We start from the raw sequence: 15,652 nt of genomic DNA on the forward strand, positions 1-15,652 counted from the left end.
TGATGCTGACAGATGCAGGGTTGTGGGTTTGAGTCATGTTCAGACTACCCCCCAAATCTTTTCACTACAGTGGGACTGTATGGAGGGTTAGGACCCTGGTCAGGCAGACAGGAGACGAGAGAGGAGGATACTGAGAGGGCGAGGTATAGAACCCACCAGTGGTCCTGAGGTCTCTTCACTCTCTTCTCTTTCTCTCCCTCTCTTCCCTTTCTCTCCCCCATTCCTTCTCTTCTATCCTCACACTTTCTGTCTTCCTGGTTACCTTCCTTCCTTCCTCCCTCCATCCCTCTCTCCTCTCCTCCTCTCTACATGACACTACATTTTCCCTTCAGTCTCTCAGCTCTGGACTGTTTCCCGGACCGTTTGCCGTCGATGTTGAGACTCATGTTTCTCTTCTTGTCCAGGTTGAGCAGCTCCTGGAACAGCTCGGTCACGTTGTGGTTGGTCTTAGCTGACGTCTCCATGAACGCACACTTCCACGTGGTCGCCTTGAAGACCACACAGTAGGATTATTAATAGGATTAATTTTATTATTGTTATTAACAGGAGAAAGTTGAAAGGGAATTCGCTTTACAGTAATCGGCCCAACAATACCAGACCTGGGTAAAATATACATATCAACTTCTTTGAGGTGGGCTTTATTTAACTTGATGTTTGCACTTTTGTCACTATTCCAAACTGAATCGATATTTTAATGTATTTGACATTATGTAGGTCTACTGAACCCAGGTCAGATTTATTCTTTTATTTTTACATTTCAGATGTCTAACGTTACAGACCTGTGCCTCTCCATCTTTAGTCTCCACCTCTCTCTGGGTCTCATCACTCTTGTTGCCCACCAACATGATGGGGATGGCCTCTATGTTCCCCTTTATGGCTATTACCTGAAGAACAGAATGAGAGATTAGAACACAGTCACACACACAGTCACACACAGTCACAGACACACAGTCACAGACACACAGTCTCACACAGTCACAGACACACAGTCTCACACAGTCACAGACACACAGTCTCACACACACACACACACACACACACACACACACACACACACACACACACACACACACACACACACACACACACACACACACACACACACACACACACACACACACACACACCTGTTGGTAAATAGGTTTGAGTTCCTCCAGTGACTGTTTGCTGGTTACAGAGTAGACCAGTATGAAGGCATGTCCTTTAGATATGGACAGCCTCTGCATGGCAGGGAACTGGTGACTGCCTGTTGTATCAGTTATCTGGAGCGTACACACACTCTTATCACAGCTGATCACCTGTAGACACACACAAACATACACACATAATTAGTATCATTAGGATATTACATGATCATTCACTGAAAAACATTGCTTATACTCAATGCTCTTTTGATCACTAAGTTGTATCATTTGACTTGGTGCATCAGATCAGTGGATAAATTATCCCTCTGGACACACTATATATGGTCATTACGCAGTTGGCCTGCTGCCCATCCCTGATTACCTGTCAATGCATCGTTTTGTCTGAAACGGCACCCTATTCTCTGAAGTGCACTATGTACAGGCCATGGTCAAAGTAGTGGACTAAACAGGGATTAGGGTGCCATTCCAGACACAGCCTCGGTCTTCCTTCCTCTCCTCCTCCTCCTCTCCCTGTCTCACCTGTCGATAGATGTCCTCCACAGTGGGAATATAGGTGTCCCTGTCTCACCTGTCGATAGGTGTCCTCCACAGTGGGAATATAGGTGTCCCTGTCTCACCTGTCGATAGGTGTCCTCCACAGTGGGAATATAGGTGTCCCTGAAGGTGCCTTTAACGAAGCGTAGGACCAGGGAGCTCTTCCCCACTCCCCCCGCTCCAAACACCACCACCCTGTAGTCATTACTCTGCTCAGGCATGCTGCCCCCTACTGCCTGGGCACAGTATTAAAACGAGAGAGAGAGAGGTAGAGAGAGAGAGAGAGAATTGCAGTTATTTTGTGGAGATCATAAAACAGAGGTTAGAGGTAAAAGGTGAAAAAAAGAGTACTGTACTGACCCCAGGTAGAAACAGCCACATAGACTGACCCCAGGTAGAGACAGACACATGTACTGACCCCAGGTAGAAACAGACACATGTACTGACCCCAGGTAGAGACAGACACATAGACTGACCCCAGGTAGAGACAGACACATGTACTGACCCCAGGTAGAAACAGCCACATAGACTGACCCCAGGTAGAGACAGACACATGTACTGACTCCAGGTAGAGACAGACACATGTACTGACTCCAGGTAGACACAGCCACATAGACTGACCCCAGGTAGAGACAGACACATGTACTGACTCCAGGTAGAGACAGACACATGTACTGACCCCAGGTAGAGACAGACACATGTACTGACTCCAGGTAGAAACAGCCACATAGACTGACCCCAGGTAGAGACAGACACATGTACTGACTCCAGGTAGAGACAGACACATGTACTGACCCCAGGTAGAGACAGACACATGTACTGACTCCAGGTAGAGACAGACACATGTACTGACCCCAGGTAGAGACAGACACATGTACTGACTCAAGGTAGAGACAGACACATGTACTGACCCCAGGTAGAGACAGACACATGTACTGACCCCAGGTAGAGACAGACACATGTACTGACTCCAGGTAGAGACAGACACATGTACTGACTCCAGGTAGAGACAGACACATGTACTGACCCCAGGTAGAGACAGACACATGTACTGACTCCAGGTAGAGACAGACACATGTACTGACTCCAGGTAGAGACAGACACATGTACTGACCCCAGGTAGAGACAGACACATGTACTGACTCCAGGTAGAGACAGACACATGTACTGACCCCAGGTAGAGACAGACACATGTACTGACTCCAGGTAGAGACAGACACATGTACTGACTCCAGGTAGAAACAGACACATGTACTGACCCCAGGTAGAGACAGACACATAGACTGACTCCAGGTAGAGACAGACACATGTACTGACTCCAGGTAGAGACAGACACATGTACTGACTCCAGGTAGAGACAGACACATGTACTGACTCCAGGTAGAGACAGACACATGTACTGACTCCAGGTAGAGACAGACACATGTACTGACTCCAGGTAGAAACAGACACATGTACTGACCCCAGGTAGAGACAGACACATGTACTGACCCCAGGTAGAGACAGACACATGTACTGACCCCAGGTAGAGACAGACACATGTACTGACTCCAGGTAGAGACAGACACATGTACTGACTCCAGGTAGAGACAGACACATGTACTGACTCCAGGTAGAGACAGACACATGTACTGACTCCAGGTAGAGACAGACACATGTACTGACCCCAGGTAGAGACAGACACATGTACTGACTCCAGGTAGAGACAGACACACGTACTGACCCCAGGTAGAAACAGACACATGTACTGACCCCAGGTAGAAACAGCCACATAGACTGACTCCAGGTAGAGACAGACACATGTACTGACTCCAGGTAGAGACAGACACATGTACTGACTCCAGGTAGAGACAGACACACGTACTGACTCCAGGTAGAGACAGACACATGTACTGACTCCAGGTAGAAACAGACACATGTACTGACCCCAGGTAGAACCAGACACATGTACTGACCCCAGGTAGAGACAGACACATGTACTGACTCCAGGTAGAGACAGACACATGTACTGACCCCAGGTAGAGACAGACACATGTACTGACTCCAGGTAGAGACAGACACATGTACTGACTCCAGGTAGAGACAGACACACGTACTGACTCCAGGTAGAGACAGACACACGTACTGACCCCAGGTAGAGACAGACACATGTACTGACTCCAGGTAGAGACAGACACATGTACTGACTCCAGGTAGAGACAGACACATGTACTGACTCCAGGTAGAGACAGACACATGTACTGACTCCAGGTAGAGACAGACACATGTACTGACTCCAGGTAGAGACAGACACATGTACTGACTCCAGGTAGAGACAGACACATGTACTGACTCCAGGTAGAGACAGACACATGTACTGACTCCAGGTAGAGACAGACACACGTACTGACCCCAGGTAGAAACAGACACATGTACTGACTCCAGGTAGAGACAGACACACGTACTGACCCCAGGTAGAGACAGACACATGTACTGACTCCAGGTAGAGACAGACACATGTACTGACTCCAGGTAGAGACAGACACATGTACTGACTCCAGGTAGAGACAGACACATGTACTGACTCCAGGTAGAGACAGACACATGTACTGACTCCAGGTAGAGACAGACACATGTACTGACTCCAGGTAGAGACAGACACACGTACTGACCCCAGGTAGAAACAGACACATGTACTGACTCCAGGTAGAGACAGACACATGTACTGACTCCAGGTAGAGACAGACACATGTACTGACTCCAGGTAGAGACAGACACATGTACTGACTCCAGGTAGAGACAGACACATGTACTGACTCCAGGTAGAGACAGACACACGTACTGACCCCAGGTAGAAACAGACACATGTACTGACTCCAGGTAGAGACAGACACATGTACTGACCCCAGGTAGAGACAGACACACGTACTGACCCCAGGTAGAAACAGACACATGTACTGACTCCAGGTAGAGACAGACACATGTACTGACTCCAGGTAGAGACAGACACATGTACTGACTCCAGGTAGAGACAGACACACGTACTGACCCCAGGTAGAAACAGACACATGTACTGACTCCAGGTAGAGACAGACACACGTACTGACCCCAGGTAGAAACAGACACATGTACTGACTCCAGGTAGAGACAGACACATGTACTGACCCCAGGTAGAGACAGACACATGTACTGACTCCAGGTAGAGACAGACACATGTACTGACCCCAGGTAGAAACAGACACATGTACTGACTCCAGGTAGAGACAGACACACGTACTGACCCCAGGTAGAAACAGACACATGTACTGACTCCAGGTAGAGACAGACACACGTACTGACCCCAGGTAGAAACAGACACATGTACTGACTCCAGGTAGAGACAGACACACGTACTGACCCCAGGTAGAAACAGACACATGTACTGACTCCAGGTAGAGACAGACACACGTACTGACCCCAGGTAGAAACAGACACATGTACTGACTAAGGGGGAATCCCTGATGAAACAAAAGCTTTGAACTACTGTTAACTTACCACAACTCATCTTTCTGTATCTGAACCTATTCCTCAATTACTATTCTGCATTCTTGGCAGTATGTGTGTGTGTGTGTGCGCATGTGTTATTGAACAGCTCTGGGGCTAAACACTGGTTATAAGGACCTCTAACACCAAATGACAACACTGGAATTACAATCTCACTTCAAACTAGAACACCACTAGGTGCAGACATACTAATATTCACGGACCAATGTGGAAATTTCAGTCTAAAGGTGTGCGCACACACACACACACACACACACACACACACACACACACACACACACACACACACACACACACACACACACACACACACACACACACACACACACACACACACACACACACACACACACACACACACACACACACCCTCTTCCGTCCTTGACACTAGGGCACAGAGATTGATGACACTCTTACCAAATTGGACTGTCTCACTCTGACCATCTTTCTTTCCTCCCCTTCTCTGATGAATAGAGATGGAAGGATAGACTTTTAATGAATGAATGGTGTAAATGCATCTGGACCAGCCTGGACCAGCCCAGCCAACTCTACATTAGGAGATCACTTTGGCACAGACCAATACTACTCTACTCAGCATTTGTCTTTCTCTCTCTTCTCCTCATCTCTCCAATCATCTTCTCCCGTGTGTGTGTGTGTGTGTGTGTGTGTGTGTGTGTGTGTGTGTGTGTGTGTGTGTGTGTGTGTGTGTGTGTGTGTGTGTGTGTGTGTGTGTGTGTGTGTGTGTCTGACAGTCTCAGTGGTTAGCTGCCTGAGAGACTGACTGTCTGTCTGTCGCACACACACCTGTCAACTTTTTGTGTATGTGCAAATGTGTGTGTCGCCAGTATGAATGAATACAGTTCCACACACACCCTTGACTGACTTCTGCTGGCAGATCTTATCACAGCTAGCAGAGGTGTGTGTGTCTGCAGCCACGGGAAATACATACTGACTACACATGAGTCCAGGAGTCTTCCATTCTACACACACACACACACACACACACACACACACACACACACACACACACACACACACACACACACACACACACACACACACACACACACACACACACACACACACACACACACACACAATTCCATACAGATGTATAGAATGGAATCAAACTCTGACTGGGTTTCTACTCACTCTGACTGTTCACATCTACTCACACACTGCTTCAATGCTTCATCTGTTCTGTCTGTGGGTGTGCATGCATGCGCGTGTCTGTGCATGGGTGTGATGGAGAGTGATGCAAACAGAGGAAATAAGCAGTAAAATCTTGGTGTCCCGAATATATATTTCACATTAGAAAGCTTTGTTTGTAGAACATTTAAAACCACTTCTTAACCTGTCTTCATCCCAGTTCTAGACAACAATCCCTTCATCCCACCACTCCAACAGATTTCGCCGACATTAAGATGAGCTTAGTGTGTGTGTGTGTTTGTATGTATATAAGTGTGTTTATGCATGTGTGTGTGTTACAGATTGCACCACAGGGGTCTAGGCTTAGCAGCTAATCATTGAGCTTAACCTCTCTGTTCTTCTGGTCTGTCTGCATTGACCCAATTCCCAGGTCTTAACTTAGCAGCACGCCTCCTTTACTCTCTCTCTCACACACACACACACACACACACACACACACACACACACACACACACACACACACACACACACACACACACACACACACACACACACACACAGTGTAGGATAGTAAACTATGCTGATCCTGACATCCACGATCCATGCTCCTGCTGGTCAGTATCTGGGGGCATGCAGGAGAGAAAAAGACAGACAGACAGCAGGAGAGAAAAAGACAGACAGACAGCAGGAGAGAAAAAGACAGACAGACAGCAGGAGAGAAAAAGACAGACAGACAGCAGGAGAGAAAAAGACAGACAGACAGCAGGAGAGAAAAAGACAGACAGACAGCAGGAGAGGAGTGGACAGACAGACAGCAGGAGATGAGCGGACAGACAGACAGCAGGAGAGAAGCAGACAGACAGACTGCAGGAGAGGAGTGGACAGACAGACAGCAGGAGATGAGCGGACAGACAGACAGCAGGAGAGAAGCAGACAGACAGACTGCAGGAGAGGAGTGGACAGACAGACAGCAGGAGATGAGTGGACAGACAGACAGCAGGAGAGAAAAAGACAGACAGACAGCAGGAGAGGAGTGGACAGACAGACAGCAGGAGATGAGCGGACAGACAGACAGCAGGAGAGAAGCAGACAGACAGACTGCAGGAGAGGAGTGGACAGACAGACAGCAGGAGAGGAGTGGACAGACAGACAGCAGGAGATGAGCGGACAGACAGACTGCAGGAGAGGTACAGACAGACAGCAGGAGAGGTACAGACAGACATCAGGAGAGGAGCGGACAGACAGACAGCAGGAGATGAGCGGACAGACAGACAGCAGGAGAGGAGTGGACAGACAGACAGCAGGAGATGAGCGGACAGACAGACAGCAGGAGAGAAGCAGACAGACAGACTGCAGGAGAGGAGTGGACAGACAGACAGCAGGAGAGGAGTGGACAGACAGACAGCAGGAGATGAGCGGACAGACAGACAGCAGGAGAGGAGTGGACAGACAGACAGCAGGAGAGAAGCAGACAGACAGACTGCAGGAGAGGAGTGGACAGACAGACAGCAGGAGAGGAGTGGACAGACAGACAGCAGGAGAGGAGTGGACAGACAGACAGCAGGAGATGAGCGGACAGACAGACCGCAGGAGAGGTACAGACAGACAGCAGGAGAGGTACAGACAGACATCAGGAGAGGAGCGGACAGACAGACAGCAGGAGAGGAGTGGACAGACAGACAGCAGGAGAGGAGTGGACAGACAGACAGCAGGAGATGAGCGGACAGACAGACTGCAGGAGAGGTACAGGCAGACAGCAGGAGAGGTACAGACAGACATCAGGAGAGGAGCGGACAGACGGATGGCAGGAGAGGAACAGACAGACAGCAGGAGAGGAACAGACAGCACTTCAACCAGTGTGAGCCGAGGTGCAGCCAAAAATCACATGAACATCAAAGGAAACAGGTGCCACTCATAAAAACGTGTTTATTATACTTTCAGTACACTCATGTGCCATGCTAGAAAGGACATCAGTAATTCAGGCCCTTGCTGTTCACCATATCCCCATGCTAGAAAGGACATCAGTAATTCAGGCCCTTGCTGGTCACCATATCCCCATGCTAGAAAGGACAGTAGTAAGGACAATTACTAACCCTAACTCTGATGTGTCCACTCATCATAGCTCAGTCCACAAACTGTTATGATGCAACTATAACGTGGGCATGGAAGATGACACACATGCAGCCATGGTCCAATCTCTCTTTACTACCATCTGCTACACTACAAAGCTTAATCACTGGAATTACTGTCATCCCTCCCCCTCTCCTCCCTCTCATCTTTTCTCCCTCCTACTATGAACCCAAACAAACACAAGGACCGGGAAAACACACACACACGACACACACACACACACTTACAGCAAGGATAGTCATGGAAGAAAGCCTGCCATAAACAGCACACATAACGTTAATCGGGCAAGCATACACTGTCTAGATGGACCCCCTGAAAATATGGAGGGATTAAAAATGGTTTAGCATAGGCTTACTGTTAGTCAGACTATACGTCACGTTGCCATCATGTTGGTGGAATGTAGCCTACTGTGCGCGTGCGTGTGTGTGTAATAATGCATGTCCACCGCGGGCTTGCAACAGGGTATGCTATAGGGAAAGTAAGAGTTAAAAACGACCTCGTTTGTTGTCAGTGGGTCTAGAATACGACATCACAGGCTAACCTACTCTGCCCCTTTCATTCATAAAATACCACAAGAAGAAACGCCATCTCGCTTTGGTGGCATAATTTCACAGGCGCATCACATCGTCCAAATCCTCAAAACGAGACATGTTAGATCCCTGCATGGAATATCATCCTCTCTCCCTCTCGCGCATTCCTGACGATAATTCACATGGTTTATGACGCAGTAACAGCAACATACATGTACAGATGAATTTTAACATATGGTAGAAATAAAACGAACGGTTTGCAATCAAAAAACTGCTGCCCCATATTTACCAAGGCAAGAATCGCGTGCGTAACCGTCCAAGAGAGGCAACGCCACACAATATCAACATTCTCTTACTAACATAGACTAACGGATTTTTCAAAAGATGGATCTGGTTGTGGTTAAGTGTTACATACCTGAACTTGATGTGTAGTCCTGTTTTAGTGGCTGTCTTCGGACAACACGTTTGTAAGGCAAAACGCTGAGTTTTAAAGCATTTTATACTATTCATGTAGAGATCTCATGTCGTCCGAGAATTCACAGCCCGTGTTCTCTCTCTCACTATCTCTCTATCTCTCTCGTTGTTGAAGCTATATTTATATATTTCTCTCTCTACTTGATATTCCCATAAACTACAGTTCTAGTGCCACGATGTCTTCCCTCCCTCTATCGGTATGTCTCCATCTATACTAGTCTCCATCGATCCCTCTATGGCTTGCGGATCATCGCGTCATCAGCATCACACAACACACATACACACACAGAAACGCACAGATAGGCCTAACGTTTTAGCGACTGAAAACGCAGGACCAGGCACGGTTTCGTGAATTACCGAGTTTTTATTTCAGCATATCAAGTGAACTCATACTTTAGTCAGATTGTCGAATTAAAAGCAAAATATGTTTTGGCAGTAAACTGTAGAAAATGACCCTTCTAGCTGCATCCCACTGTCCCTCCATAGCCGCAGGAAGTAGGGGTGCTGAAGGTGCTCTCCACTTATTTATAGCCTATAGCTTATATTTTGTGGTTAAACAAAAATGGTCGCTAAGCCTACTGCATGATCAGTCCCAACCATAAAGGCCTATTGCTTTTTTATTTGCTAAAGGCACAGTTTCAAATTAAAGTCAGCTGTCAGATTTGGGTACCGTTAGTAAAGGCTTTCAGGTGCCAGCTAAAGAAGTGGATGCTTAAACCACAGCCCATTCAACTGTGTTACCTGATTCTCCTGCGGCGCCAACTGCTTGGGTAGAGTCCAGTCATCCACAGCCATACGCAAAGTTCAGTAAACTAAAATGTAGATCCTAGGATGCCATCTTGGCATAAAAATGTCTAAGAATCACATTCTGAGTGGACATTGGCATGAGGTGTGTGGTGTTTGCAGCACCCCAGGACCAGGTCACCAGGACTGGAACTAAAGCTTTGAACTCTGTACATTTTATTTCTGTATCCTTGCTTCCCTAACTTTCTGCCTCTCTCACCATCCCCCGCTTAGGCGGCCACCAGTCTGTGAGCCCAACATCTACCTGGCCCAAGATCCAGCCACCAGTCTGTGAGCCCAACATCTACCTGGCCCAAGATCCAGCCACCAGTCTGTGAGCCCAACATCTACCTGGCCCAAGATCCAGCCACCAGTCTGTGAGCCCAACATCTACCTGGCCCAAGATCCAGCCACCAGTCTGTGAGCCCAACATCTACCTGGCCCAAGATCCAGCCACCAGTCTGTCAGCCCAACATCTACCTGGCCCAAGATCCAGCCACCAGTCTGTGAGCCCAACATCTACCTGGCCCAAGATCCAGCCACCAGTCTGTGAGCCCAACATCTACCTGGCCCAAGATCCAGCCACCAGTCTGTGAGCCCAACATCTACCTGGCCCAAGATCCAGCCACCAGTCTGTCAGCCCAACATCTACCTGGCCCAAGATCCAGCCACCAGTCTGTGAGCCTAAGCGGGGGATGGTGAGAGAGGCAGAAAGTTAGAGAAGCAAGGATACAGACATAAAATGTAATAACCCAGGATCCAACCACCAGTCCACACACTGACCCGCCCACCAGACCCCTCCGATCCATCCACTCCAATGTCCTAACCTGCGATCACTCCACCATTTCTCATGGTTGTCACTCCTGCCCTACTGAACTCCCTAATGTTTTACTGCTGTCTTAACCCCATGTATTTCCCTGTAGCCCACTCTGTCTTGCCCCTTCATGTTGTGTCAATGTATACTCTGTAGGTCTGCAGTTTCTGTTTCTGATTTCTTTGCTATTTGTTTTATTTTATAATTGGATTGTAAAGTGTATCAAGACATGTTTAAATGCACTTTAAATAAATACTGATTTGATCTGTATCTCTCCAGGACCAGGGCTGGAACTAAAGCCTGTACTGCCTGTAAAGAGTGTTTGTCTCCCTCTGTCAGTGAGTTAGAGTACTGCAAGGCCTACACACCACAGTCCCCCAGGGAAACTCAAGACCACACACACGTATGCGTGGACAGCAAAGGCAGTCTCCAGAGTAAAGGAACAGCTGGGGAGAAAAGCCTCAGGGAGGAAGGGAAAGAGACAGGACAAGTTAGACATGCAATGCTCTGCTATCACCCCCAGTCTGGCCTCTATGGTTTGATTAAAGGAAGTGCATTTAGACTTGCCAGGTTCCCACATTACTACACAAAACACAGAGAGAAAACACCACACAGTCCCTGTGGCAGTGTGTATGTGTGGCCGTTATCAGTCTCTGTCAGTTTAGTCAGACATTACACTTCCAGCATGGACACAAGAGCCATCCCATTCAGACTCCTCTGAGCGTGAACCTTCACCAAAACACATCCTGGATGATTTCACTTCCTGTATACCATTAAATGTACTGTGCACAGGTCAACTCAACGTCTTAGTGCAGGGCTATTCCACTCCAACCTTGATATATGCAGTACTGCTGGTTTTAATTTCTCCGTGGTAGTTACATTGATAACATAGGGTGTATTCATCCAAGATGGCGTAGCAGTGTAGACGTGTTTTGTTTCGTCCTCTCGTGTACGTTTGTATTTTTCGTATTTCTTGTATATATTTTATTTTATTTTTCTATCTCTTTTCGATTTTTAATTCGATTATACCTTCCGGTAACCTACCTCACCCAATGTGATACGGAATCGCTATTATTTTTTAACTTTGGAACACATTCAAGAACCCCCAGTAGCTAACCAGCTAATCAGCTACAAGCTATTTAGTCATTTTTAGCCGCTGTTAGCAGCTTTTACCTTCTGCACAGACACCAGCCCTGTTATTAGCCTGGATATTACTCACCAATTTACCAGCATCGGACTGTCTCTCGACAACAACGCCGGATTCCTGCCGTAATCCCTGAGCCACTACTTCTGATCCTCACAGCTAGCTTGCAGCTAGCGCAGCTAGCGCCACTGCCACGAAGCTAGCACCAGTTAGCAAACACAATTCTACAATTACAACCTCTCTTTCGCCATCGCCATCCGGCTTGGATTCTCTGTCGACACGACCACGTCAGGTCTGCAGACGAATACCCCATCCGCTGTGCCCTCAACCGGCAGAGCAGACCCCCTCCGTCTGAGCAGACCACCCCCCGGGCTACTAACTTTAAACGCCGCGTGCTAGCGTAGTGGCGGCTTCCCTGCTCCATCTACGGCTGCCCCCTGGACACTATGATCACTTGGCTACATAGCTGATGCCTGCCGGACTGTCCATTAATTCACGGTACTCCATTCTGTTTATTTGTGTTTTATCTGTCGGCTCTGTGTTTTAACTCAGGCTCTGTGTGTAGTTAATCCGACCCTCTCTGCCTAGTCGTCGCCATTTTTTCCTGCTGTTGCTGTGTTAGCTGACTAGCTGCTGTTATCTCACCTGTTGTTTTAGCTAGCTCTCCCAATCAAGACCTGCAATCACTTTATGCCTTACTGTATGTCTCTCTCAAATATCAATATGCCTTGTATACTGTTGTTCAGGTTAGTTATCATTGTTTTGGTTTGCAATGGAACCCGTAGTTCCACTCTCCGTACCTCTGATACCTCCTTTGTCCCACCTCCCACACATGCGGTGACCTCACCCATTGAGACCAGCATGTCCAGAGATACAACCTCTCTTATCATCACCCAGTGCCTGGGCTTGCCTCCGCTGTACCCGTGCCCCACCATACCCCTGTCTGCACATTATGCCCAGAATCTATTCTACCACGCCCATAAATCTGCTCCTTTTATTCCTTGTCCCCAACGCTCTAGGCGACCAGTTTTGATAGCCTTTAGCCGCACCCTCATCCTACTACTCCTCTGTTCCTCGGGTGATGTGGAGGTAAACCCAGGCCCTGGATGTCCCCAGGCACCCTCATTTGTTGACTTCTGTGATCGAAAAAGCCTTGGCCTCATGCATGTCAACATCAGAAGCCTCCTCCCTAAGTTTGTCTTACTCACCGCTTTAGCACACTCTGCCAACCCTGATGTCCTTGCCGTGTCTGAATCCTGGCTTAGGCAGGCCACCAAAAATTCTGAGATTTCCATACCCAACTATAACACTTTCCGTCAAGATAGAACTGCCAAAGGGGGAGGAGTTGCAATCTACTGCAGAGATAGCCTGCAAAGTTCTGTCATACTTTCCAGGTCTATGCCCAAACAGTTCGAACTTCTAATTTTAAAAATGAATCTCTCCAGAAATAAGTCTCTCACTGTTGCCGCCTGCTACCGACCCCCCTCGGCTCCCAGCTGTGTCCTGGACACCATCTGTGAATTGATCGCTCCCCATCTAGCTTCAGAGTTTGTTCTGTTAGGTGACCTAAACTGCGATATGCTTAACACCCCGGCAGTCCTACAATCTAAGCTAGATGCCCTCAATCTCACACAAATCATCAAGGAACCCACCAGGTACAACCCTAAATCCGTAAACATGGGCACCCTAATAGACATTATCCTGACCAACTTGCCCTCCAAATACACCTCTGCTGTCTTCAATCAAGATCTCAGCGATCACTGCCTCATTGCCTGTATCCGCTACGGGTCCGCGGTCAAACGACCACCCCTCATCACTGTCAAACGCTCCCTAAAACACTTCTGCGAGCAGGCCTTTCTAATCGACCTGGCCCGGGTACCCTGGAAGGATATTGACCTCATCCCGTCAGTTGAGGATGCCTGGTCATTCTTTAAAAGTTACTTCCTCACCATATTAGACAAGCATGCTCCGTTCAAAAAATGCAGAACTAAGAACAGATATAGCCCTTGGTTCACTCCAGACCTGACTGCCCTCGACCAGCACAAGAACATCCTGTGGCGAACCGCAATAGCATCGAAGAGCCCCCGCGATATGCAACTGTTCAGGGAAGTCAGGAACCAATACACGCAGTCAGTCAGGAAAGCAAAGGCCAGCTTTTTCAAGCAGAAATTTGCATCCTGTAGCTCTAACTCCAAAAAGTTCTGGGATACTGTAAAGTCCATGGAGAACAAGAGCACCTCCTCCCAGCTGCCCACTGCACTGAGGCTAGGTAACACGGTCACCACCGATAAATCCATGATAATCAAAAACTTCAACAAGCATTTCTCAACGGCTGGCCATGCCTTCCTCCTGGTGACTCCAACTTTGGCCAACAGCCCCGCCCCCCCCCCCGCTGCTACTCGCCCAAGCCTCCCCAGCTTCTCCTTTACCCAAATCCAGATAGCAGATGTTCTGAAAGAGCTGGAAAACCTGGACCCATACAAATCAGCTGGGCTTGACAATCTGGACCCCCTATTTCTGAAACTGTCCGCCGCCATTGTCGCACCCCCTATTACCAGCCTGTTCAACCTCTCCTTCGTATCATCTGAGATCCCCAAGGATTGGAAAGCTGCCGCGGTCATCCCCCTCTTCAAAGGGGGAGACACCCTGGACCCAAACTGTTACAGACCTATATCCATCCTGCCCTGCCTATCTAAGGTCTTCGAAAGCCAAGTCAACAAACAGATCACTGACCATCTTGAATCCCACCGTACCTTCTCCGCTGTGCAATCCGGTTTCCGAGCCGGTCACGGGTGCACCTCAGCCACGCTCAAGGTACTAAACGATATCATAACCGCCATCGATAAAAGACTGTACTGTGCAGCCGGCTTCATCGACCTGGCCAAAGCTTTCGACTCTGTCAATCACCATATTCTTATCGGCAGACTCAGTAGCCTCGGTTTTTCTAATGACTGCCTTGCCTGGTTCACCAACTACTTTGCAGACAGAGTTCAGTGTGTCAAATCGGAGGGCATGTTGTCCGGTCCTCTGGCAGTCTCTATGGGGGTACCACAGGGTTCAGTTCTCGGGCCGACTCTTTTCTCTGTATATATCAATGATGTTGCTCTTGCTGCGGGCGATTCCCTGATCCACCTCTACGCAGACGACACCATTCTGTATACTTCTGGCCCTTCCTTGGACACTGTGCTATCTAACCTCCAAACGAGCTTCAATGCCATACAACACTCCTTCCGTGGCCTCCAACTGCTCTTAAACGCTAGTAAAACCAAATGCATGCTTTTCAACCGTTCGCTGCCTGCACCCGCACGCCCGACTAGCATCACCACCCTGGATGGTTCCGACCTAGAATATGTGGACATCTATAAGTACCTAGGTGTCTGGCTAGACTGCAAACTCTCCTTCCAGACTCATATCAAACATCTCCAAT

General features: G+C 48.2%; 1 protein-coding gene across 2 annotated transcripts; it reads right to left on the minus strand.

The window, feature by feature from the left end:
• Positions 1–305: 305 nt before the first annotated feature.
• On the minus strand, positions 306–1,900 carry LOC120033299 (GTP-binding protein Di-Ras1-like). 2 transcript variants are annotated; one of them, XM_038979577.1, is made up of 4 exons: positions 1,763–1,900; positions 1,128–1,298; positions 780–884; positions 306–488 (listed from the first exon to the last, which is right to left on the minus strand). In XM_038979577.1, exons 1-4 carry the CDS (start codon positions 1,898–1,900, stop codon positions 306–308), a joined length of 597 nt encoding a protein of 198 aa, XP_038835505.1. The 2 variants fall into 2 exon arrangements, with proteins under 2 accessions (XP_038835505.1, XP_038835504.1); XM_038979576.1 differs by having other exon boundaries at positions 780–877; positions 1,118–1,298.
• Between the last annotated feature and the right edge of the window lie 13,752 nt (positions 1,901–15,652).

Source organism: Salvelinus namaycush, chromosome 40 (assembly GCF_016432855.1).
Source record: "Salvelinus namaycush isolate Seneca chromosome 40, SaNama_1.0, whole genome shotgun sequence".
NCBI lineage: Eukaryota > Metazoa > Chordata > Actinopteri > Salmoniformes > Salmonidae > Salvelinus > Salvelinus namaycush.